At 43.2% G+C, this 25,587-nt stretch overlaps 1 protein-coding gene across 2 annotated transcripts in view; it reads left to right on the top strand.

The window, feature by feature from the left end:
* TTBK2 (tau tubulin kinase 2) overlaps positions 1-25,587 on the top strand; it is a 107,480-nt gene that overhangs the window by 66,114 nt on the left and 15,779 nt on the right. The window contains exons 9-13 of one of the 2 annotated variants that reach the window (XM_054972829.1): positions 297-454; positions 3,387-3,603; positions 4,671-4,882; positions 6,790-7,357; positions 25,208-25,456. In XM_054972829.1, coding sequence (XP_054828804.1) covers positions 297-454; positions 3,387-3,603; positions 4,671-4,882; positions 6,790-7,357; positions 25,208-25,456 — 1,404 coding nt within the window. The remainder of the gene's footprint in view (positions 1-296; positions 455-3,386; positions 3,604-4,670; positions 4,883-6,789; positions 7,358-25,207; positions 25,457-25,587) is intronic. The other variant, XM_054972830.1, reaches the window with a different exon arrangement.

Genomic DNA, 25,587 nt, shown 5'->3' with positions numbered 1-25,587 from the left:
TCAATTGCACTCCACTTGCGCTCCACTCAATCACATAATAAACCAAGGTGCTATAAATCAAGTGTAATTTGTCACTTCTAGCTTGGCCCTAAGTTATTCACTGGTACAATTATTTGTTTATAGCATGAATAGTGATAGTATTTAGTTCTGTGCAGTATTTGATATGAGTGTTCTGTCAATCTGCCTTTCAGACCTCAAGGTAGAACTTTTCACAGAGCACATCACTACTACAAGTGGCAATGATTATTTCCCTACTCACTTGAAGAGGGTTTATTAACTCTCTTTGCTTTTAATAGCTTCTCATGTCCGTCTTCGACAACAGCATGAAGACCTTTGGAGTGACAGAGAGTGATCCCTTTGACTGGGAAAAGAGTGGAAATGATGGATCGTTAACTACCACCACCACTTCAACTACTCCTCAGTTGCATACTCGACTGACCCCAGCTGCAATAGGGTATGTTGGAGTATTTCAGTTTATGTTACCTAGTTAATGATGTAGCGTTTGAAGCTCTTTCTAGTCTGTTTTCTTCTCAAGGTTGCCAACTGCAACTGTAGAGAAGGTTTCAGTTTCTTTAATACTTTTATAACAAGGAAAACTTGGCAGGTCTTTCTTTGCCCATCATATTACTTCAGTAATGAGAAAACAAGATGTGTTTTCTTCGTGAGCAGGTGTTGACAAGCATAAACATTGCAGATTTTCCTGGGAAAAATGGATCATACTTCTAGAGTTAAATTGCTTTGGTCTCCTCTTACAGTGCTTTTGCTGCAAACGGATTTAGCGATCTCATTGGCATTAAGTCAGGATTCTTGTTCAATATCAATACTGCAGCATGGAACATGAATAAATTTGAATAAAATTGTTCAATTTCTGCTTTGAAGGACAATATTAACAGAATTGGATCGTCCATAGTGATACCTCGGTGATAGTAGGCCTTCATTTACATAGTCATCTGTAATGATTTTCAGAATGAATCTGGGACATGAACAGTAGTCATTACATTCCTATTGCACCACCTGCTGGATGATTGCACTACCATCTTTTTGGACTAGGAGGGCCTGCTTCAGATTTTGAGGTGTTCCCTTTAGCATCAGCTATGTGGCTACTCCTAAATATGTTGGTTGAAGATTCAAAACTTTAAAATCCTAGCACCTGTAATCCTCCAATTCTGCTGGCTACAGATGACAGACGTCCTCATTTCAGCTTTAAATTCAGATTACAGATAATTTTCCTGGGGCATGATTGTGGGAGGCACAGCATGATTGCAAGAGTTAGAACAAGCTATATAGAAAGAGAGAAGATGTCATGAAGTTTGCTTCCCCAAACACCACTGTGTTCACACTGAACAGGATCCAAGCTCTTGTAGAGTTCCTCTTTTGTAGTCTCTCCACTAGAAAAATATATTCCCACCATCTTTTACCATGATTCAGTGACAACATACCAGTATTATTAATGGTTAATACTATACAAGTTTCACTAATGACCCAGGATTTTGTACTAGAGATGGGATATATGAAGGGCACAAGATGCTACAGTCAGTTCCCAATCCCTTAAACACAAGAATTGGGACATGCTGTATCTTCATCAAATTTAAATGTACTAGCACCTCGCATGGTATGGAGCCAGAATTCTGATGAAATTCAAAAGAGTGCTTCTGAGCATATGCCCAATTTATTTTCCTTATCATTAAACAATCTGTCAGATGCCATAAGTAGAATCAGAAGGAAAGGCTTTAAAGTCAGAGGATGCTGCTTCCAAGTATGTACCAACTCCTCTCTTTTTAAGAAAGCCTTTAAAAACTTTTAAAGTAACTGTTTATTTATAACCTTATCAGCAATAACAATATAAGAAACTCTTAAACCAAACATATGAACAATATAATAGTTATCTATACGTCTAATATTGATTATAGCTTTTTTTAAAGAATACTTATGCCATTAATTATTAATAAAATGAAAAATCAATTTTTAGGCAAAGTACTTTCTTCATATGCATAATTAATAGTATTATCAAAAATAGGAAAGCATTTTTCTGTAAAGGAAGATTGATAATTATGATTGTCTATGATTGCTAATTGGTCTGAAATTTTATCTAATACTAAAAGGTCCCATACCTTTAGTATCTTTTTCTATAACAGAAGGAATCTTGTCTGATTTCCAGTTTTGAGCTATCAGTGTCTTAGCTACCATTAGCAATAAAGAAATAAGATCCTTTTTCAATTTAGGAATGGGATTGTTGTTCCAGAGGTTAGGCAAGATGGTTTCTGGACAGTTTGGTATTAAATATCCTGTAATATTCTTAATAGTGAAGAGAATTTTGTTCTAAAAAGCTTATATTTTATGGCATGTCCACCAACAGTGGATGAATGTTCCTATATTTCCACAACCTTTCAAACACCTAGGATCTTTGATAGATTTACAACAATAAAGCTTCAATGATGTTAATATCTTGTAAGATTGTAATTTGATGTTTAAGGCTTTAATATTGACTCAGCCCAAACCCACCTTCCTGAGTAGATCTAAATTACCTGCTAACATCTTTTCCACACTGTGACACTGAGAGATCTCTGTCTTTTGGTGCTACACCTCTGAAGATACCAGTCACAGCTGCTGGCGTAATGTGAGGAACTACAATGCCAAGACCACGGCCATACAGCCCGGAAAATTTACAACAACTAATTGAAACTTTGCCCAATCTTCTAGAGTATTATATACTTGTTTACTGAAGGGTTTATAATTATGTTCAAATAAATTCTTTAAATTAATAGGAATATTGATGCCCAGTGTTGCCAAGATTTACAGTGTAATCCTAAGCAAAGTTACTCCATTGAAATCAATGGCTTTAGACTGGAGTAACTCTACTTAGGATTGCACAGTTAGTTACTCATTTAAATTGAAAATTATCTAGAATTGCTGTTTGAATATATGGTGGGACATGCTTGGGGTAAATTTCCGTTTTTGAATACTTAAAAGTAAATTCTGAGACCAAACTAAAATGTTGAATGTTTCTTAACAAATTGCTTAGTGAGTCAATGGGATCACTAATGTAAATAACTACATCATCTGTGAACAAACTTAATTTGTTTAATGAGGAGTTGATCAGGGTTCCTTTAGTAGCTTAGTCTTGATGAATAGCATAAGCTAAGAGTTTGATGGGTATTTCAAATCTTTTTAAACTTTTCATTGCTTTCCTGGCGGAGAGAAGGGGGAGGTGACTCTCAAAGACAAGTGGCATTGCATATTATAGAGAGCTGCTGCACAGTCTGTCCAATCATTTTACAACTGCTTGGAAGTAGTTAATCAATAATTAATCAGTTAATAAAAATGATAAGTCAGTTAAGTGTTGCAGCATTACTTTCAATACAGTTATGCATTTTCATTCTTTATAGAATTGCCAATGCTACTCCAATACCAGGAGATTTGTTGCGAGAAAACACAGATGAAGTGTTTCCAGATGAGCAGCTCAGTGATGGTGAGAATGGTATCCCTATTGGAATCTCTCCAGAGAAGTTACCAGAGTCTCCTGGACATCTTCATCCTCAGGAAAAGGATGTGTGGGAGGAGATGGATGCAAACAGGAATAAGACAAAACTGGGAGTCCATAAAGTAAGTGATGTAGCTGATAGAACTATAATATCCAGTTGTTCCTTCCTCTATATAAGCCTTTTTTTCCTTGCTGAATCAAAACAAAGCTCCGTACTTCCCAGCACTGGCCAGTTAGATTCCTGTGATAAACTATGATGGAGACATCCTCTCCAGCTCTGGCTTTCTGCTTTTAACATGGAGGTTCCATTTTTAGCCATGATAATAGCAAATGATAGTCAAATTAAAGAAAGGATACATTTAATTCTTTCTGGAAACATCTATGGTAACAGACAGTACCAAATTCTGTTCTGTTTCAATGAATTCCCTAAGTTAATCATGCATTACATTAAGAAATGTTTTCTTTTGTGTGACTTCAGCCTACTGCTAAATAGTTTCATTGGCTGACCCAGAGCATATATTTTCAGGAGGAGAATAATTCCCCTCTTTTGTCCACATTATTCATAATTTTTAAACCTCTATCACATATTTCATTGCTTTATTGCAGTTTTTCTCCTGATTGGTGTAGCTTGTGGTAATACCCAGCCATCACAACAAACCTATGGTTTTGCATGATGGGCATGAATGCAGCTTGTTTTCATTCTCCCATTACTTATACTAGTCACAAGTAGGGTGGCACTTTTGCTGATAAGACATGCATTTCCTTGTATATGTAAGGGTAGACAGTATTGTTTCCCCGTAGGATCAGCCCTAGGCATGATGTCTGGAAACATGATAATGTACTCGAAGTTCTAAATGCTGGATAGTAGCATGCAATGTATATATATCCATGAAAAAGGCAGTCCTTTAGGGCTAAACTTCGATTTGGATTAAAAGTAAATAAAAGCCAGAGGTATCACATTTACAAAAGATTTCATATTAGCCACAAATGAAAACTGATTGTCTTGTAATGCTTAGATCATCTTTGGCGGTAGATCAGCCTGAACTGAAGAGTCAGTCTGACTTGTTGTCTGACTCCACTTGGTTTTTGAATCTGTGTTGTCTTACAAGGGATATTATCCTGTATACATTATATTTGGTTTGTCTGTCTTCTGATCTGGTTACAGTTAATGTGTACTGTATTATTACAGGCTGCTACAGAAGAGGAAAATAGTCATGGACCAATTAATGGCATGCTTAATGCACCAAGTCTAGGTTCTCCAGTTCGAGTCCGCTCAGAGACTACACAGCAAGACAGAGATTTTCCCTTGGTGCGGAAGTTACGATCAATCCACAGTTTTGAACTGGAGAAACGTTTGACCTTGGAGTCAAAGCCAGACACAGATAAATTTCTGGAAATCTGGTACGTAGCAGTTCCTTTTGTTCTGAATTTCTTTCAGTTTAAAATAACGGTGTTTGAAACTTAACTTGATCTGTTCTTTGGTAAAGATCTCACCATTTTTGGGGTCTCTTGATTTCAACAGTTGTTAAAGCAGTCCCAGAGTTCAAAGGTAAGGAGGCTGTCGATCTGTTTTTTCATAGGATAATTTGAGAAGTTCCTCCATAATGGATAGAACTTCTATGCATTATGCTAGAGATTCAGATATGTATAGATTTAGTTTTTTTCTAAAAATAATAAATGACTTGAAAATCTATATTTTGTAGTATCCTGTTGTTTTCTACATTACATTGTTCAGGTAATGCTAATAAGCATTCCAGTCTGGCTTCTGCCTGGGCCATGGGACTGAGACAGTGTTGGTCGCCCTCATAGGCGATCTCCGTAGACATCTGGATCGAGGTGGGTCGCTGCTGCTGGTGTTATTGGATCTTTTGGCAGCATTCGACATGGTTGACTATGAATTGTTGACCCACCGCCTTGCTGATGTGGGGATACAAGGGACTGCCTTAAAGTGGCTTGTCTCTTTGCTCCGTGGTCGGGGACAGAGGGTGGCGCTAGGGGAGAGGGTGTCTGCACGCCAACCATTGGTATGCGGCGTCCCCCAGGGGGCGATTCTCTCCCCATTGTTGTTCAATCTGTATATGCACCCCCTCGCCCAGCTGGCACGGAGTTTTGACTGGGTTGCCAACAGTATGCTGATGACACCCAGTTGTGTCTGTTGTTGGTCAGCTGGCCTGGCTTGGCTCCAGAAGCTCTGATTAAAGCTTTGGATGCCGTGTCTGGTTGGGTGAAGCAGAGCAGACTGAAGTTAAATCCCACGAAGACCGAGGTCCTGTACTTAGGTCATGGGATGTTGGAGGGGGGGATCCAGCTTCCAGCCTTCGATGGCGCACCTCTTGTTCCCTTTTCGCTGGTCAGAAGTCTTGGCGTGATGCTGGACTCCTCTTTATCAAAGGAGGACCAGGTTGCGGCAGTTGTCCGGTCTGCTTTTTTCCATATTCGGCAGGCCAGGCAGCTTGCTCCTTATCTCTCGACCTGTGACCTGGAAACAGTGATCCGTACAATGGTCATCTCCAGATTGGATTACTGTAACTTACTCTATGCAGGGCTTCTCTTGAGTCTGACCCAGAAATTACAGCTGGTTCAGATCTCTGCTGTCCGTGTCTTGATGGGTGTGCCTTTCAGGACACATGTAACTCCAGTTCAGCAGCAGCTAAACTGGCTTCCCGTGGAGTTCCGGATCAGGTTCAAGGTTTTGGTATTAACCTTTAAAGCCCTAAACGGACTGGGACCAGCATACCTGAGGAACTGTTTCTTCCCATATACTCCTCAGAGGGTGCTGAGATCAGCCGGTAAGCACCTGCTGGTGGTCCTTGGCCCCAGGGAGGCTCGATTGGCCTCAACCAGGGCCAGGGCCTTTTCGGTCCTGGCTCCAACCTGGTGGAACTCTCTGTCTGAGGACACCCTGGCCCACCAAGGTCTTGTCTCCTTCAAGCAGGCCTGTAAGATGGAGATGTTCCTCCAGGCGCATGATTGAGGCCATCAGGGTTTCCACCAAATTAGCCTCTCTCCCGGTCTCCTCTATGTCTGTAGGGGGTATTGACCATCTACCCCTCATATATGAGTGACCACACATGGTTAAGCCACACCTCCACCTCCATCAGATGTTATATGGTTTTTATATGGTGAGCAGGTGTTTTATTAGAAAGCTGTGTTAATTTATTGTGATTTTATCTTGTATATTTTATCTTCTGTTGTAACCTGCCCTGAGCCCGCTTGCGGGGAGGGCGGGATATAATAATAATAATAATAATAATAATAATAATAATAATAATAATAATAATCTAGTTACAAATGTCTCTTTTTCCTAGCATGGAGAAGAAGAAAAGAGGGTTGAATGCTGGAAAAGAATCTGCTGCTGCTGCTTCTCAGAAAACTCCTCTGCCTGCAGTTACTTCTTGCAATGAACATGTTTGGCATTATGATGAAGAATACCTGCCTGAAGGTTCTAAGCCTGCTTCCGGGTATTCTCCAGAACAGGGTGATGGTGGTGTTAGCAATGGATATGTGGCGGTCAATTTGAGTTCCTGTCAGCAGGAGGTTGACTCTAAGGAATGGGTTATAGTGGACAAAGAACGGGACCTGCAAGATTTCAGGACTAATGGAGTTTTAGGGCATAAAACAACTGGGAGCCCTTCTGATGATGAACCTGAAGTGCTTCAAGTCCTTGAGGAGTCCCCACAAGAGGATAAGTTTATAGCTTATGGCAAGAATGCAGCAGAAGGGACAGCGCTGGATCTGGCTGTGGAATACTGTGGTATTGCAGCTTCTGAGCCATTTGCAAATCAGCTAGAACTCCCAGTTGGAACTGCAGGCCAACTTCTTGCTGTTACACCCACAAGTCTAATGGAGGCCCAAGCAGAAGGGGCTCTTACTCCAGTAAGTAAATTGCTGATGGTTGTTACTTGTCTTTATTATATTCAGGCCATATGAAAAATCACTAACTGAAAAGTCAATATCTAACGTATAAGCAAAGTACTGCTGAGAGTTATCCTGCTTTCAAATGGATTAATTCTTAAAGAAGATAGTAATTAAGAAACCTTTGCAACATCAATTTTCCAGGATTTATTTTGTGTTTCAATTATGTCTGCAGTTCTGAAAATTGGATTTAATTAAAATACACACTAATAATGAAGTAATGAGCAATAAAAATTTGTTAAGATATATGTACAACAAAAATTCCAAGGGCAGTGATAGGCTTTAAAATTCATGAAAAAGTAAAGCTTGCTTTTGCAGTATCCATAATGGACAAATTCTTGTTCCCTAGCCAAAGGGTGGGCAGCTTGTTCAATTTGAACAAGTTGAAAATGGCATATTTAATATCAAATTTAACTGCATAAAATGGCATATCTAACTGCATAAAACTAACTTTGCTTTAATGCTAATTTATTATCAGAGCCAAACTCCTATTGGTAGATACATTGCAGTTATGCTAAAGTTATCCGAGAAAGTTTACAGTTGGATAAGATGTGTCAGCTCTTTTCTTATGCTTCCTCCATTTCTCAGTTCCTGCATTTTCAACCCACTGCCAGTTTCTTCCTCCTTGTTCCACTGTTTCAGCCCTCTCTCATTTGGTCCCAGTCCTTAGTCCATTGTGTGAGGAGGCTGTCCTCTCTTCCTGACAACATGTGATTATTGCTGTTCCTAGGACTTATATGAATTTTTCTCCCAGACCAAACTGATTTTAACTTTCTGGCCCTCATTAAGTGAAAATGTTGGGTTTTGACCATGGTTAACAAATATTCTAGTTTACTTTAAAAGGAGCAGCAGTCAGACCTACTGACAAGACATGAGAACTTGCCTTGGAAGCTCTCCCTCTTTTCTCTCTCCTTGTGCATAGCTTAGCAACTGAAGATGTGTGCATTTCCAATAAGCCACAGTTTAAGCCAGAACCAAAAACTATGGTTTCTTCTTTTGCCAATAAAGCCTATCCTGATTTGTAGGCAAGAGAAAAAAGAAACATGCTTTGGGTTACAGATACAGCAACAAGCTATGTTTTATTGGTAGTGTGCAAGTTTTTGTGTTGTGCATGATTGAGAGGATACATACATTCCCATAACAAAAAATCATGCTTTTAAGATTTGATACAGACCATGACAAAGTGCAATAGAAGGGAGTATATCTTACCTAAAAGGGACTGGCTGTATTTATTTATTTATTAGATTTATATTCCACTTGGTCTGCAAACAGGCTTGGAGTAGATTATAACAAAAAAAAATAAAATCAACAGGGTAACAAAGATATAAAAACATCAGTATAAAATTAATTTAAACGGCAGTGCACATATTGCCCAACCCTCCAGTAACAACAAATCTGTGGGGCAGGGTGACCAATTGATAAGGCAGCAAAGACCCGCCCCTTATGGCAGGAGGCTGGTTGGGTGGCCCCCCCACTTCAGCCCCCCAGATGCCTGGTGGAGCATCTCTGTATTACAGGCCCAGTGGAATGATAAATCCTGCTGGGCTCGGGTCTCCTCAGAGAGTTCCACCAGGTTGGTGCCAGAACCAAGAAAGCCCTGGTCCTAGTTGAGGCTTTTGGAAATACAGTGTTTTGTGTACAGAGAAAGCAGAAGACACAAAATACCTGCAAGGGGCAGTGGGTCTGACAGTTAGATAGATGGCAGAGTGGGATCCTTCTTTCCTCCTCTCTTCTGTCCTTCCTGCATATCTCCAGATTGGTATTCTTATGCTACTTCCTTCTTCCTCTTTCTTCCCAGAAGACCCTCCTCCCTTTTTTTTACTGAGGTAGATAGAATCTATTCTATTTCTCTCCTTTCTGTCGTAGTTCCTGAATAAACTCTCTTCATTCACTCCTTAATCAGACTCAAGATCATTCCTAAGATATACCAGATTCTACATGGTAGCAGAGAGTGGTTTGTGGATTGATTTCTGATTAAATAGCATTTAGCAAGTTGCAGTAATAAAAAGGCTGAACGGAAGAAACCATGTAATCTGGAAGGCCCGCATGCAGACCTATCTCATGGAACAAAGATTTTGGGGCGCAATTAAAGATCCAAGACCGGCAAATGAGGAACCTGAAAAGCAAAGAAAATAGGATGAGCACAGCAACAAAGCCAAAGGGATCCTGTTTAAAGGTTTGGAGGACCGGGATATTTTTCGGGTGATTCATATTGATAAAGCTAAAAAATATCTGGGAAGAAGTTCGAAGACTTTATGTAGATACGTCGCTTAAGAGTAGAATGTTTTTACAAAGGAAGTTGTTCAGTATTAGAATGGGAGAGCATCAGAGCTTGCATGAGCACCTGGATGATTTTCTGGCTTTAGTCCAGCAGCTTCGCTCAGCTGGAAAAATCTCCTTGATGAAGATCTGATAGTGCTGTTGCTGATCATCCTACAACCAGAGTATGAAAGTTTCATAACTCAAATAGAAGCTAAGAAAGATTTGACTCTGAGTCAAGCCATAAGCATGCTGGAGGTGTATAATAAACATATGTAATTCCAGAATTCAGACAGAAGGTCTGTGAAAGTGGTATGGGTGCTGTAAAATTAAGCAAGAAAGCTGAAGCATTTTGTCATGAATGTGGGAAAGGCAGTCACTTCAAAAAGAACTGCACTCTCCAAACAAAAGGATTCCTCCCAGAAAGGAAAGGAAGGAGCAGGGAGGAATTTCCAATGTGACAAACCAAAACCTGCAAGGAAATGCTTTAAGCTAGCAGAAAGAGAACCTAGAGAGCAATTTTGGTATATTGACTCTGAATGTACAGCTCACATGACATGAAATAAAGTTTTCTTTGAAATGCTAAAAGAAGAAAAAAGGAAAGTGTTGTGTGTAGCAGATGGTAGATAGGTAGAAATAGCAAGCATAGGGTCTGGAACATTAAGATGCAAACTTCCAAACGAACAGACCCGGGGAATCTTGCTAACAAAGTGCTTCTATGTGCCAACTTTGGAAACTAGCCTGCATTCTGTAAGTGTGCTTGCAGAGAAAAACATAAAAGTATCTTTTGGGAAGCAATGTCTCATTAAGGAGGACAGAGAAATAATAGCTGTAGCTAAGAAGAGGAACAGTCTGTATGCCCTGGAAATGTGCCAACAAGTAGTTGACTTTGCAGATGCAAAGGAGACCTGTAAACATAAGAATTACTCATTAATCTAGCACAGGCAGTTTGGGCATCCAGATGTAAATGCAATCAGCCAACTTCAAAGCAATAATTTGATGAAAGGCATGCAATTTACAAAGTGTGTTTTTGAAGAAAAATATATATGCTGCATTAAAAACAAAGCAATCAGACCCAGATTTAATGGGAAAGGAGCTGAGGAAAATGAGGCAAGGCAGCCATTAGATTTAACACACAGTGACCTATGTGGTCCAATGAGAATAGCAACACCAAGTAGCAACAAATATATTCTCACCTTCATTGATGCATTCTCCAAGTACACTGTAACATACATGATCAGGGAGAAAAATCAAGTGCTGGAAAAATGTAAAGCTTATGTAGCAGTGGTCAGTAACAGATTCCAGAGAGGACCATTGGCACTCCGCACTGACAATGGAGGTGAATATGTAGGACATGAAATGAAAAATTACATGACTGAGCAGGGGATTCAGCATCAAGTCACAGTGCCATACACGCCAGAGCAGAACGGAGTAGCAGAGAGAAAGAATTGCTGTCTACTGCAATGAGTAGGTGCATGCTCCTTGAACCAGGGCTACCTGAGAAATTCTGAGGAGAAGCAATTAACACTGCTACCTACCTGCAAAATAGACTGCCCACCAAAGGTGCAAGCAGTACCCCATATGAACTATGGTATGGGTACAAACCAAGTGTGAATCACCTGAAGGTTTTTGGATCAAAAGCCTACAGTTACGTTCCTAAAGAAAAAAAATCTAAGGTGGATCTCCGAGCAGAGGAAGGAATTGTGGGGTATGCACAAGGATGTAAAGGATACCGAATCCTTAACTCAAAGACTGAAACTATAAAAATCTGCCACATTGTCTATGTTAATGAAAGGAAGGTAGCAGACATTGGTGAAAGTGCACCAACAGGAGAAAACGAAAAACAGCAACAAAGAGCAGTACAACTACCCATCATGGACTGCACACATGACACAGCAGTGGAACCTGCAGAGCCAGAAAGGGCCACAGAGCCAGAAGGGGCTGAAGAGCCAAGAATCAGGCAATCAGAGAGAGTAAACCAAAACATACCACTGAAAAGACTTTCCTGTCTGGCAAAGATAGAAGTTGTGCCTGAACCCTCCACATGGAAGACATAACAAAATGCCTGCCAGAGAAGCAGAGAAGTGGAGAAGGGCTGCAGAGGAAGAGATTGAATCTCTCATCAAAAATCAGACATGGACCTTTGAAGAATTCCCTCCAGGGAAGAGAACAGTTGGATGCAAGTGGATTTTCAAGACCAAACGCAATGCAGAAGGCAAAGTGCAAAGATACAAGGTGAGATTGGTTGCCAAAGGCTACACTCAGAAATATGGTGAAGACTACGATGAGACCTTTGCACCAGTGGTGAGGCACACTTCAATAAGGGTGAGTATAACTGCAGAGTAAAAGATGCACGTGAAGCATGTAGACATAAAAACAGCTTTTCTGCACAATGATATAGGCGTTTACATGGAAGAGCCACCAGAATTCAAACAATCCCAAGACTTGAGGGCTCACACTGATTATTATCAGTGCCTGATCTGGTCAGGTTTATGGGGCTGCTGGGCTAGAACTTCACGGCAGAACTCTGGAGCGGCTGCCATCATGGCTACCTTGACATCACCACCCACTGGTAGCAACCAGAGGACCTATGCTGCCCCAGGCCAAGAACTGGCACCTGAAAACAGGTGCCATGCTTGATGCTGGGCTACAAGGTAGTTCTTCTCCAGGCCCGGGGGATGGACAATGTTCATACTGGGAAGAACATTGCCACCACGATAAAGGCAGCTCTGAGGGAGTGGACGGCTGGGGGAGGGGAAAGGGTTTGTCCGTGGCTTCATGGTGACAGACACGGGAAGCAATATGTTGGCAGCCCTGAAGAGGCATCCCTCCCGGGCCTGGTGTGCATAGTGCACAAGCTGCATCTGGTCATGAGGGATGTTCTTGGGCTAGAGAGCAAGCCGAGGGACAGCAGGGACAAGGGAACTTTGTGGAATGGAGGGTCCTTGCCAAGATGTGCTGGTTGTTGAAACCCTTTAAGGAGGCCACCAAGCTCTTATGCTTGTACGAGGCCAGCCTGGGTCAGGTTATCCCTCTGATCCATGGGTTTGACCAGTTCCTGGCCAAGTAGCTCGAGCACGAGCAAGAGCTGCTCCCCAGGGTCAGGAACTTTGTGAGGAGGATGCAGGCATGCGTGGCTGAGCGCTTGCATCCTCTGCGCCACGAGGTTCCATACCAAATGGCCTCCCTCTGTGACCCCCATATCAAGAGCAGCATTGCCATGCGGGGGTGCACGAAGGAGCGCTGGAAAAAGGAGCTCCACAAAGCGGAGCTCTGTTTCCAGGCAGAGAAGGCAGGATGGAGGGAACCGAGCAGGGGTGAAAGGCAGGCGGCGGAGAAGGAGGGGGGAAGAGGTGGGAAGAGAGCCATGGCAGGAGAGACCCACCCAAACAGGCCCACTCAATCTCTGGGCCTCGTCGGTGGGCTGTGTGGTTGGCCGTAGCACAGTGGCTGCGTCTCTTGCTGTGGAGGACTCGGCGGGGGCCATGGTGTGAGAGTACCTTGCGGACCCCCCGAGCCCCCCCAGTCCAACCCGTTAGAGTATTGCATGAGTAAATCTGCCGTCTGGTCAGACCTGTCCATTGAAGCAACCAACATCCTGTCCTGCCCTCCCACCAGCATGCAGAGCGAGTGGGTGTTCTCCCACCTGGGAGACCTCCTCTGTCCCCGCCACGCATGTCTGCACCCGGACCTGGTGGACATGTTGACCTTTTGTCCTCGTCTCCCTGACAAGTTCCCGGTCCCTCTTTCAAACTGTCCCTCTCTGGATGGAACCACTACGACCCTTCCTAACGACTTGTCCTGCCCATCCCATCCTCTCCCAGACAAGTTCACTGTCCGTCTTCTGTGCAGCCCCACATGGGGGACTGCGCCTGCGCAGGCCTGCCGACTGGATTTTTCTTTTCTAGTCAACGTCCACTAGGGGGCGCACGTACGCACCAATGCGCCTGCGCGGCTTTTCCTGCCCGAATGACATTGGGCGACGTCGCCCCCTTTCCCCTCAGTTTCTTCTTTGCCGCCGACCGGTAAAGATCTAGCTGTCCGCTGTGAGAAACGCCATTTTGTGAGGAGATTGTTCATTTTCTTCAGAGATGGCTGAGAAAGCTTTATTTAAACGCTGTTCAACTTGTTCTACGAAGATGACAAGAACAGATGGCCATTCCGTTTGCCTCGAGTGCTTGGGTGAAGGACACATCGTTGAAAAATGTGAGCATTGTCAGCGATTTACGCCCAAGACCAGGGCTGAGAGGGCGAATAGATTGAATGCCCTACTCTGGAGGAGGCTATGAGGGCATCGGGAGCCCCGGATACCCCTCAAAAAGGACCGCCACCAGTAAGCGGGACAGTTGAAGCTCCCTCGGCCATACAGTCTGTCTGTAGCTCCATTTCCACCCCTTGCTCCCGTTCTTCGGATCAGTTCCGACGAACTCCAACTCCGACCTTGGATCCGAAAGACGCCTCGGGCTCCGCTTCGAATTGCGCGAAACCTCCGCACTCGGATCCGACTCGGAAGCGGCGATACCGCTCCAAGTCTCCCTCGAGGTCGGAACCGCCGTCTACGTCGACTCCGAAGGTGCAGAGGACTTCATCGGATCCAAACATCCTGGCCGTATCGGTTCCAAAGTCATCAGATCCGACACCGGGCCCGACGCCGTTGGTTCAGAAGTCTATGGAGTCGACTCGCCTTACCCTCGGTTCGAAGGCTGGAGTCAGAACGGAACCTAAGACTTCGGATCCGTTATCCCATCTAGCAACACCGGATCCGGTGACCCAGAGTCGAGGCTCCGACTGTGTCTTACCCTCCCAGGGTGAGAAGAAGGCTAAGAAGAAGTCGAAGCACAGACAATTGACTTCGGTCCAAACTGATGAGGTGCTCTGGGAGAAGCCCAAGACTCCTTCTCCGCACCTGTCTCCTCCATCATGCTATTCTTCTGGTGATGACGGTGACCTACCTGACGCTCCACCTCTTGCGTCCCATGCATGGTCTGCTGGTGATTTTGCTGGGAGAGAGGGTATACCCTATTACTCACCAAGGAGAGGTTTTGAGAGAGAAGGCTCCATTTATGCAAGGTCTCACCGATCCTATTCCCCGCCTCTTGACAGAGAGTATTGGGGTGACGTTCGGAGTGATTTCTCCTGCTATGGCTCTCCCTACCGGTGGCCTGGGCCTTACCAACATCCGAGTCCTAGCCCTTCGTCTGACCCGTCACCTGAGGACATCATTATTGGGACTGGTCGTATTTCTCCTACGGAAGATTACCGGCTCTACACAGAGCAGATGGTCCGTATGGCCCGTTCCTTGGACATTGAAATTTTGGCTGTGGATCCGAAGCCGAAAGATAAAATTCTGCAGTATATCCAATCTGGGAATCCGCAGACCATTGCATTCCCATTCACAGAAGGATTAGTGGAAATCATCAACACGATCTGTGAAAAACCAGCATCGGTTTACCCGACGTCTCGAAAGCTGGAAGCTCTATATAAAACTCGAGATGACGTCTGTATGTATCTCTTTGCACATCCACCGCCTTGTTCCCACATTACTGAGGAGATGCAGACCCGTCAGCGCCAAGGGTCCCATGCCGTACCCATTGACAAAGAAAGCAGGAAGCTGGACTCGTTGGGCAAGAAGTTATATTCATCTGCTGCCCTGACACTGAAAATCTCCAATTACTCGGCGATCATGGGAGCCTATCAGATTTTCCTATGAAATCGCATGGCGGCCTTCATGGAAAAGCTTCCTGCTGATCAGAAGGTATTGGCTAAAGTGATATTTGATGAGGCTTTACGGCTGTCACGACAACATTGGCATCATCCATCGTGTTTCACAGACACTCGTGGCTTCGCACAACTGCACTGCCTGTCCAGACACGAAACAAAGTAGAGAATCTTCCTTTCGAGGGTCAATCTCTATTCTCATCCAGAACGGATGAATACCTTTCGCAAAAGCGTAAAGACCGACTGACGGCTCGCTCCTACGGCATTCTCCCGTCCAGGCAGTTCACCGACAATCGGTATCAATATCGCTCATCTCAAAGCTATTGTGGCCAGCAGCAAAGGTTTCAGCCGTATCCTCGTTATGGGTCCTACAGGCAATTCCAGCCGCCTGCGAGCTCCTTTCAGCGTCAGAGGCCTAGCTACCGCCCACGTCGCGGTCAACAAGCCCACAATGCCAAAGAGTCAGCAACTCAACCTAAACAGTTCTGACTAGAATTTAAACAATTTGTCGTGTTCGGTAACAGACTGGCTCAGTTTGCCTCAGCATGGGCAGAAATTACCACTGATAGTTGGGTGCTTAACATTGTTACAGTTGGTTATAAAATTCAGTTTGATGTTTACCCAGTGTTGTCTCTTCCTGACCACTCAGTACAATCCTCTTCTGATAAGTTGCAGGCTGAGGTTGTAACACTTCTGCAGAAGGGAGCCATACAGGAGGTACTCCCTCAGGGAGTACCTCTTGGGTTTTTACTCTAGGATGTTCCTTGCAGACAAGAAGGATAGAGGCGTACGACCCATTTTGGACCTGAGAGAATTGAATAAATTTGTTCTCGTTAAACGGTTCAGAATGCTTACCTTAAATACAGTCCTACAGTTAATGCCTGAGGACATGTGGTTCGCTGTCCTGGATCTCAGGGACGCATACTTCCACATTGCCATCCACCCTAGTCATAGGAAATACCTTAGGTTCCTTTGTAACAGTAAGGCCTACCATTATCAGGTACTCCCTTTTGGATTGTCAACAGCCCCCCGGGTTTTTTCTAAATGTATGGCTGTTGTAGTGGCATACTTGAGGAAACAAGGTTGTACCATCTATCCCTACCTTGATGATTGGCTTTTGGCAGCACAGTGTGCTGATGCACTCCTGGCCCAAATTAATCAGGTGATGCTTACCTGCGCCCGGTTAGGGCTTTTGGTTAACCTCAAAAAATCTAACCTTACCCCGTCCAGGAGAATACTGTTTATCGGTATGGAGCTGGATGGCGATGTAAATAGAGGTTTTCTGCCCAGGGAACGTGCACTAAAGATTGGCAGAATGGTGAATCTCTTTTCGAGATGTAGGTTCCAGTCGGTAACGGCTATCCAGAGACTGCTAGGCCTTATGGCCTCTTCTATGGCATTTACCCCTATGGCCCGGTTGCACATGCGACCTCTCCAGCTGTGGTTCCTATCTGTTCATGATTTTGAACATGAATCCCAGAACAAGAGATATTCCATTCCTAGAGGGATTCTCCGTGCCTTACGATGGTGGCTTAATGAGACTAATCTCCTTGGGGGTATTGCATTTGAGTTCATCCAAACCTAGATCACAATCTCGACTGATGCCTCCATGATAGGATGGGGAGCCCAGTGTGGAGCCCTTAGGGCACATGGGGTTTGGTCAGAGCAGGAAAGGGAAGATCACATTAACCTGCTAGAATTGAGAGCGGTCCGTTATGCCCTTATCGCATTTGCAGACACGCTGCAGCAGAAGTCCGTTCAGGTACTCACGGACAATTGCACCATGATGTTCTACCTGAACAAGCAAGGGGGCACTACCTCCAAGGCCCTCTGCGATGAGGCCGTTCGGATTTGGGAATGGGCCATGGACAGAAGTGTATTCATTCATGCGGTCCATTTTCCTGGCACCACCAACGTCATTGCGGACAAACTGAGTCGTATGCGTTCCGACAGTTACGAATGGACCATAGCAGACAGCTACCTGAACGCCATCTTATTGGACTGGGGGTACCCAGACATAGACCTCTTTGCATCGGAGGACAACAAGAGGGCCCTGCGATTTTGCTCCAGGGGAGGTCTAGGTCACCACTCCCTCGGGGACGCGTTCCAGATACGCTGGACAGGGCACCTGTTTTATGCCTTCCCTCCGTTCCCGCTGTTGTCTCGAATCATCAGCAAAATTCAGAGGGATGGGCCTCACATAATTCTAGTAGCGCCCTTTTGGCCCAGACAGGCTTGGTTCCAACATGTCATGCAGCTTTCACAGGGGTCATATTATCGGTTCGCTCTGAACCCGGACCTTCTGTCCGACAAAGGGGTTTGGTATCACAACCTACCCAAACTGAACCTCACTGCTTGACACATTCTGGGTCGGAAGGGATGTTTGACAGAGTAGCTGAGATTTTGCTGAATGCACGTAGGGACACTACTCGCAGGTCATACTCTGCTAAATTGAAGCGTTTTGAAGCCTGGGCTAATGACAAAGGAGTGAACGATGGTTGTTGTGGGTTTTCCGGGCTGTATTGCCGTGGTCTTGGCATTGTAGTTCCTGACGTTTCGCCAGCAGCTGTGGCTGGCATCTTCAGAGGTGTAGCACCAAAAGACAGAGATCTCTCAGTGTCACAGTGTGGAAAAGATGTAGGTCATTTGTATCTACTCAGGAGGGGTGGGGTTGAGCTGAGTCATCCTGTAAGAGTTTCCCAGGGTGTGGAATGCTAATGGCGGGAGGCTTCACTGTATCCTGAGGAGGTTCTTTTGCATATGGATTGGTACTTGATGTGCTAATCTTCTCTGCAGGGCTATTGTCGGGGATAGAATGTTTTGTTAGCCTGGTGTTTTTCAGAACTGGAAACCATGCTCTGTTCATTCTTAAGGTTTCTTCTTTCCTGTTGAAGTTTTGCTTATGCTTGTGAATTTCAATGGCTTCCCTGTGCAGTCTGACAAAGTAGTTGGAAGTGTTGTCCAGTATTTTGGTGTCCTGGAATAGGATACTGTGCCCTGTTTGCATTAGGCTATGTTCAGCCACTGCTGATTTTTCAGGTTGTCCAAGTCTGCAGTGTCTTTCATGTTCTTTTATTCTTGTCTGGATGCTACGCTTTGTGGTCCCGATGTAAACTTGTCCACAGCTGCAGGGTATACGGTATACTCCTGCAGAGGTGAGGGGGTCTCTACTGTCTTTTGCTGATCGTAGCATGTTGTATTTTTCGGGTGGGTCTGAATACTGCTTGAAGGTTATGCTTTTTCATAAGCTTTCCCATCTGATCAGTAATTCCTTTGATATATGGCAAAAACACTTTTCCTGCAGGAGACTGTTTTTCCTTGGTTGTTTGATTCATCCTGGGTTTGATTGCTCTTCGGATTTCATTTCTGGAGTAGCCATTTGCCTGAAGTGCGTGGTTTAGATGAGTAATTTCCTCATTGAGAAAGTGCGGCTCACATATCCGTCTTGCACGATCCACTAATGTTTTCATTATGCCTCTTTTCTGTCAGGGGTGGTGATTGGAGTTTTTGTGTAAGTACCGATCAGTGTGAGTTGGTTTCCTGTAGACCTTGTGACCTAACTGAAAGTTTGCTTTGCGGATGACCAAGGTATCCAGGAATGGGAGTTTTCCCTCGATTTCTTTCTCCATTGTGAATTGTATGTTCAGGTGGATGCTGTTGAGATGATTCAAAAACCCCATCAATTCTTCCTCCCCATGGCTCCAAATGATAAATGTATCATCCACAAACCGGAACCATACACTAGGTTTGTGGGGTGCTGATTCTAGAGCTGATTCTAGAGCTCCAATCACCACCCCCGACAGAAAAGAGGCATAATGAAAACATTAGTGGATCGTGCAAGACGGATATGTGAGCCGCACTTTCTCAATGAGGAAATGAATCATCTAAACCACGCACTTCAGGCAAATGGCTACTCCAGAAATGAAATCCGAAGAGCAATCAAACCCAGGATGAATCAACCAACCAAGGAAAAACAGTCTCCTACAGGAAAAGTGTTTTTGCCATATATCAAAGGAATTACTGATCAGATGGGAAAGCTTATGAAAAAGCATAACCTTCAAGCAGTATTCAGACCCACCCGAAAAATACAACAGATGCTACGATCAGCAAAAGACAGTAGAGACCCCCTCACCTCTGCAGGAGTATACCGTATACTCTGCAGCTGTGGACAAGTTTACATCGGGACCACAAAGCGTAGCATCCAGACAAGAATAAAAGAACATGAAAGACACTGCAGACTTGGACAACCTGAAAAATCAGCAGTGGCTGAACATAGCCTAACTCAAACAGGGCACAGTATCTTATTCCAGGACACCAAAATACTGGACAACACTTCCAACTACTTTGTCAGACTGCACAGGGAAGCCATTGAAATTCACAAGCATAAGCAAAACTTCAACAGGAAAGAAGAAACCTTAAGAATGAACAGAGCATGGTTTCCAGTTCTGAAAAACACCAGGCTAACAAAACATTCTATCCCCGACAATAGCCCTGCAGAGAAGATTAGCACATCAAGTACCAATCCATATGCAAAAGAACCTCCTCAGGATACAGTGAAGCCTCCCGCCATTAGCATTCCACACCCTGGGAAACTCTTACAGGATGACTCAGCTCAACCCCACCCCTCCTGAGTAGATACAAATGACCTACATCTTTTCCACACTGTGACACTGAGAGATCTCTGTCTTTTGGTGCTACACCTCTGAAGATGCCAGCCACAGCTGCTGGCGAAACGCCAGGAACTACAATGCCAAGACCACGGCAATACAGCCCGGAAAACCCACAACAACCATCGTTCTCCAGCCGTGAAAGCCTTCGACAATACATTAAAGGAGTGAACATTTGGGATTGCCATCTATCACCTGTGTTTGAGTTCCTCCTGTCTCTAAAGGACGGGGGACTCTCTAATTCCTCTATTAAAGTTTATTTGGCAGCCATTTCAGCCTTCCAGCCTAAGATAGATGGGAAAACAGTTTTCTCTCACAGCCTGTCGAAATCTTTTTTAAAAGGGTTGTATAACATGTTTCCACAAGTCAAGGAAATTGTTCCTCAATGGTCGTTGCAAGTAGTGTTAGCAGGGCTTATGAAATCGCCCTTCGAGCCGCTGGCTACTTGTGAATTAAAATGGTTGTTCTGTAAAGTGGCTTTCTTGATTGCCATTACATCTGCCCGCAGAGTTAGCGAGTTGGCGGCCCTTAGGTGGGATCCTCCCTTTTTGAAGGTCCATCAGAATAAAGTGGTGCTGAGACCTGACCTTCGTTTTAGACCCAGAGTCTCCACTCAATTTCATACCTCACAAGACATTGTCCTGCCTATCTTTTTTCCTGACCCTTCTGATAACTCTGAAAGGGCCTTACATTCCTTGGATGTGAGAAGGTCTATTTTATTTTACCTTCAACGTACCTCACAGTTTAGATGTGCCAAACAACTGTGTGCTATTATGGGCCCAGGAAGGGAAAAGCTGCTACAGCTCAATCAATTTCTCGCTGGGTTACTCAAGCTGTTAGGGCTTGCTACTCGCATGCTAAGTTACCTTGCCCTTTGGAAGTAAAAGCTCATTCCACTAGAGCGCAAGCTGCCTCTGCGGCCTTCCTTAGGGGAGTGCCCTTGCAAGACATCTGCAGGGCTGCAACGTGGTCGTCTGCTGACACGTTTGCTAAACATTATGCTTTAGATGTGTGGGAGAGGAAAGAGGCTGCTGTTGGTCACGCAGTACTCCAGTCTCTTTTTCAATGAGAACACATGCCCGCCTCCTGGGTAAGTGGCTTGTGAGTCTCCCATGTGGGGCTGCACAGAAGACGGACAGTGAAAACAGAGTTGCACTTAACGTAACTACGGTTCATTGACGTCTTCTGTGCAGACACACAACCCTCCCTCCTACCCCGCTGTGTTCTTCCAGATTATGAGAAGACATTTGGCGGCATAGGAGAAACTGAGGGGAAAGGGGGCGACGTCGCCCAATGTCATTCGGGCAGGAAAAGCCGCGCATGCGCATTGGTGCGTACATGCTCCCCCTAGTGGACGTTGACTAGAAAAGAAAAATCCAGTCGGCAGGCCTGTGCAGGCGCAGTCCCCCATGTGTGTCTGCCCAGAAGACGTCAATGAACAGTAGTTACGGTAAGCGCAACTCTGTTTTCCCGGTCCCTCTTTCAACCTCTCCCTTTCTGGATGGAACCACTATGACCCTTCCCAACGACTTGTCCTGCCCATCCCGTACTCTCCTAGACAAGTTCCCGGTCCCTCTTTCAACGTGTCCCTCTCTGGATGGAACCACTCTGACCCTTGGCAATGACCTCTCCTCTCCTGCCCATCCCATCCTTTCCGTGAAGGCAGGAAGGTGGGTGATGTCTGCAGCCGCCGCTTTTGGGCATAAGGGACATACATATGCACAGTCAGCAAGAAGACGAGAAAAAAAAACCCTTGCCCCATCACTTAAACCATTCTTCTCCTCTTCGATGCACGACAAAGAAATTTAGCCACAGACTCAATGATCCCAGGGTTATGTGTGGATAGTAAAAGGCATGTCTTACTGTCGTCCAATTGACCTTCATGATTTTGAAGCAAAGGTTCTAGATAAATGGTGATGTATATCTAATTTTTTATTATCTGAGGGGCAACTGGGCATTCATTGATGACAGGCACTGTGAAGCAAGAGCAGTTATTGCCATCAGGGCATCAACAATAAAAAATAAAGCCATTGTTTCACACTTTCAACCAGTACTTATTTTGCTGGGCTTTAATTCCATTTCATCCTTTTGAGGTACCAGAAAATCGATAGAGTCAAATCTCTGAAACTTTCCTGTATTGGGGAGATTAATGCCAGTATGCTAAACATCATTAATGACTCTGCATGCTGTAGAAATAAAGAGCAGTCAATGGCAAATCACCCCGTAACAAAAAGTCTGCCAAGAAAACGTCGTGATACAACATTTCCCCCCCCCCCCCATAGATCAGTAATGACTCGGTGCTAGCACAGGGGATTACCTTTACCTTTAAGTAGTAATCTACCACCTCATGTACAGAAGGTATAATTCTCCTGTGTTTGGCAGCTGCTGTTTCTGACCTATAGAGGGATTGGTCTCGGGGCCCTAGTAGAGAATATCTGTGTCGCTTGGGGGCTAGAATGATGTGGAACAAGCAGTAGGAATTGCTCCTGCTTCCTGTTCTGCATGAGTAGCTCCTCTGAGGGGAGGGAGCAGTTACATTCCCTTGTTTCTCCTGGCTCCAGCCTTACCACTTTCATGGGTGTTCCAGTGTGTGACTCCTGCAATCCTGGAAGTAATCTTTCCAATGGTCAGAGGGAGCTGCAGCAGTGGAGGGGTATGTGGGAAAATTCTGTGTACCTTCTGCACACAGATGGTAGGATGTTTCCCAGTATATCTAAGATACAATGTGATGTATGGCTAACTGTAACTAGAAATCAAAAAGTGTATACAGCACTAGAACTGAAATCTCTGCCTTTAACTTCATCTGCCCTTAATAAAAAGGTTAAAAAGGGGACATGGTTAGCCTTGTATTTGAAAAGCAGCATTGAATCAAGATCATTTCTGATATGGAGCGTATTTGCTTTTAGCAGAAAAAAGGCTGTAGATGCCTTGCCCGTATTTTGGTTCTGCTATTGACTGAATCAGCATGCATTGAAGCTCAAGATGGTGAGTTGGAACGATACTGCTTGAACAGATGTTTTTAATTAGAAGATGCCAGTGTGATATGGTGACTTAGCTGGTACAGGTATTTTCCCCAGATGTTTCAGTACGAACAAATGCAGAAATAAATGGAACAATTTTGCTGTTAGTGATGAGGAGAATGAAGAAGGCTAAAGTTGTTGAGTAAGTTTTGTACAGATTTCTCCAATATGCTAACCCTTCTGTAAATACAAATGAGAAACCATTGTTCATTTCATAATTGTCTTTTTACTTATTTTGATTTGCTTCATATCGCTGATGTATGTTTGCCAACACCTACGTTCTTTTTCAATATGTAAATGATTTTTCAACATGTAATTAGTAAATGGTATTTTTACTTCATTGAAAGTGTGATGCTCCTCACTAACTATACTTCATTATTGTTTAATGAGTTATTCCATATGTTGGAAGGCTATGGAAACAAACTCCTGTAGCCATAAAACCTACACTTAGATAGAAATTATTTTCCTAGATCTTAAAGAAACTAAATTATGTATGTATTTTTATTCTGATGTATTCTGGTGTCATCTTGAGAATATGAAATTCTGCTGTGGTAACAAAGGTGGAATCACTTGGATTCAGAATCGCCATGGTCAAAATATACAGAACCTGCTGAAAAGCACCATGTAACACAAGTCAACAGTCTGCTTGATTATAACAACTTCAGCAAAATATAAAGATATTTTTCTCTTGTTTTTTACAATCTATGTATAAAATAAAGATAGATGTTTTACCTAAGAATTCCAACAAGTATAGTTTTAATAAGTTGTCTTAAACTGTAAAAAAAATTATATGACTTTAATCGACCTATAAAAGTGTGATTCTGTTTAGGATTGAACTTCTAGTTTGAATTTCATTGGACTTATTTGAAGAGAGCATTTAATATGGAAAAACTAACCCTGAGCACTTGTACATCATTTTATTCCACATGAAGTTATTGATTTGGGTGTTTATTAATATTATTATTAATAAACACCAACTTTGTGTGGAACAAAATGAAGTATAAATGTTCACAGTTAGCATTTATATAGATATTGCTGTAGTGTTTATATCTGATACAATCTTTTCATTGCAGATTTAATATATGCATATATGGAATTCCTAATCCCCAAATTGTGTCATTCAGTGTAACTTCTTTATATCATGCAATGATTTTGAAATTCCCAGTCCATTTTTCTGAGAAGTGTTTTAACAAGTAAGAAACATACAAAAAGAGGAGGAAAACAACAACCCAACAAGCCAAGGGTAGTAGCCAAGGAGGTTGGAACAACATAAAAAAAATGGTGAAAAATAACTAAAAATGTGAATTAAGAACACTGGTATAAAGTTTAATTATAATTACATAAATTATATTAAAACATCATATGGTTCTGCATATATGTATTAAAACATTGTATATAAATAAAATCACTAATATACAGGTATAGTAGTACAACTCATTGCCATATGTACAGAACCAATAAAACCAGATATGTTTTGGCCCAAAGATCTTCTTCAGTGGTATAAAAATATCACAGTAGCACACAAATACACAAATTAAGCATTCATGACCTAGCACACAATGAATGCTGAGATAAAATTGAAAATAACATGGACTGAATTCCTTAGAATTCTGCCCCAGAACAGCATAAAATAAAGTCAGGGCAATGTATTATATTAGGAGTTGTAATTCCTTTGCCCATAAATCTTATATAGCCAGGTCAAGAATATAAAATTCAAAATAGGGAACAACTAATATGATTTATGTGTTTCTAATTAAACTTTATACTGGTGTTTGTAATTCATATTTCAAATATTTTAACAATTCTGTACCATACAGGTAAATCACACCATTCTGTGACTGTGCTAGTTATGACAATATGGCAGTTATTTTTCCTAGCAAATGCTACTGCAAACAGTTTTTTTGTAACCATTCTGAATTTGCACTTGCAGAAGGATCAAATGAAATGTGGGAGTTACATCAAGAAGGGATAATGACATTAATTACCTGTTTTTCTGCCTACAAATATTTAACATTGCCAGAGTTTACTTTTTAGAATACCAACAGAAGTGAACTATAAAACTACTATATACAGCAACCAAACTTAAGTGTTCTTAATGTAATATTTGCATCGTTTTTCCTTTCCTTGGCATGTTGTTGTTCTCGCAGCTCTACTCTCCTCACATGCTGCATTTCTCCACCCCAAGAATTTCAAGCTCCATCCTCCGTACCCTGAGCCCTATAACTCATCTCACCACTCACCTGGACCCTAAGAAAGAGGCTGGCTTTCCAAGGAGCCAGTCAACAGAGAGCCACTCTTCCTCTTCCTGGTCAGCTGCCCGTAGGCAACTTCCTGTCATTCCCAGTGGAAACAAGTTTCCCCCTGTCATTCGCATCTCAAAAGCACAACTCCAACAGGTGAATGCATCTTCATCTTCATAAAAGCAACTCCACTGTGTCAGTCATTTGCTAAGTTATACAATTCCTATCTGTTTTGCATTGAGTAAATGCAAACTTCTGTTGCTCTAAAATATTTTTTGGAAAAAGAG

Source organism: Eublepharis macularius, chromosome 2 (assembly GCF_028583425.1).
Source record: "Eublepharis macularius isolate TG4126 chromosome 2, MPM_Emac_v1.0, whole genome shotgun sequence".
Taxonomy (NCBI): Eukaryota; Metazoa; Chordata; class Lepidosauria; order Squamata; family Eublepharidae; genus Eublepharis; species Eublepharis macularius.
Note: the sequence above shows the minus strand (reverse complement) of the source record. Positions and strands in the feature narration are given on the sequence as shown.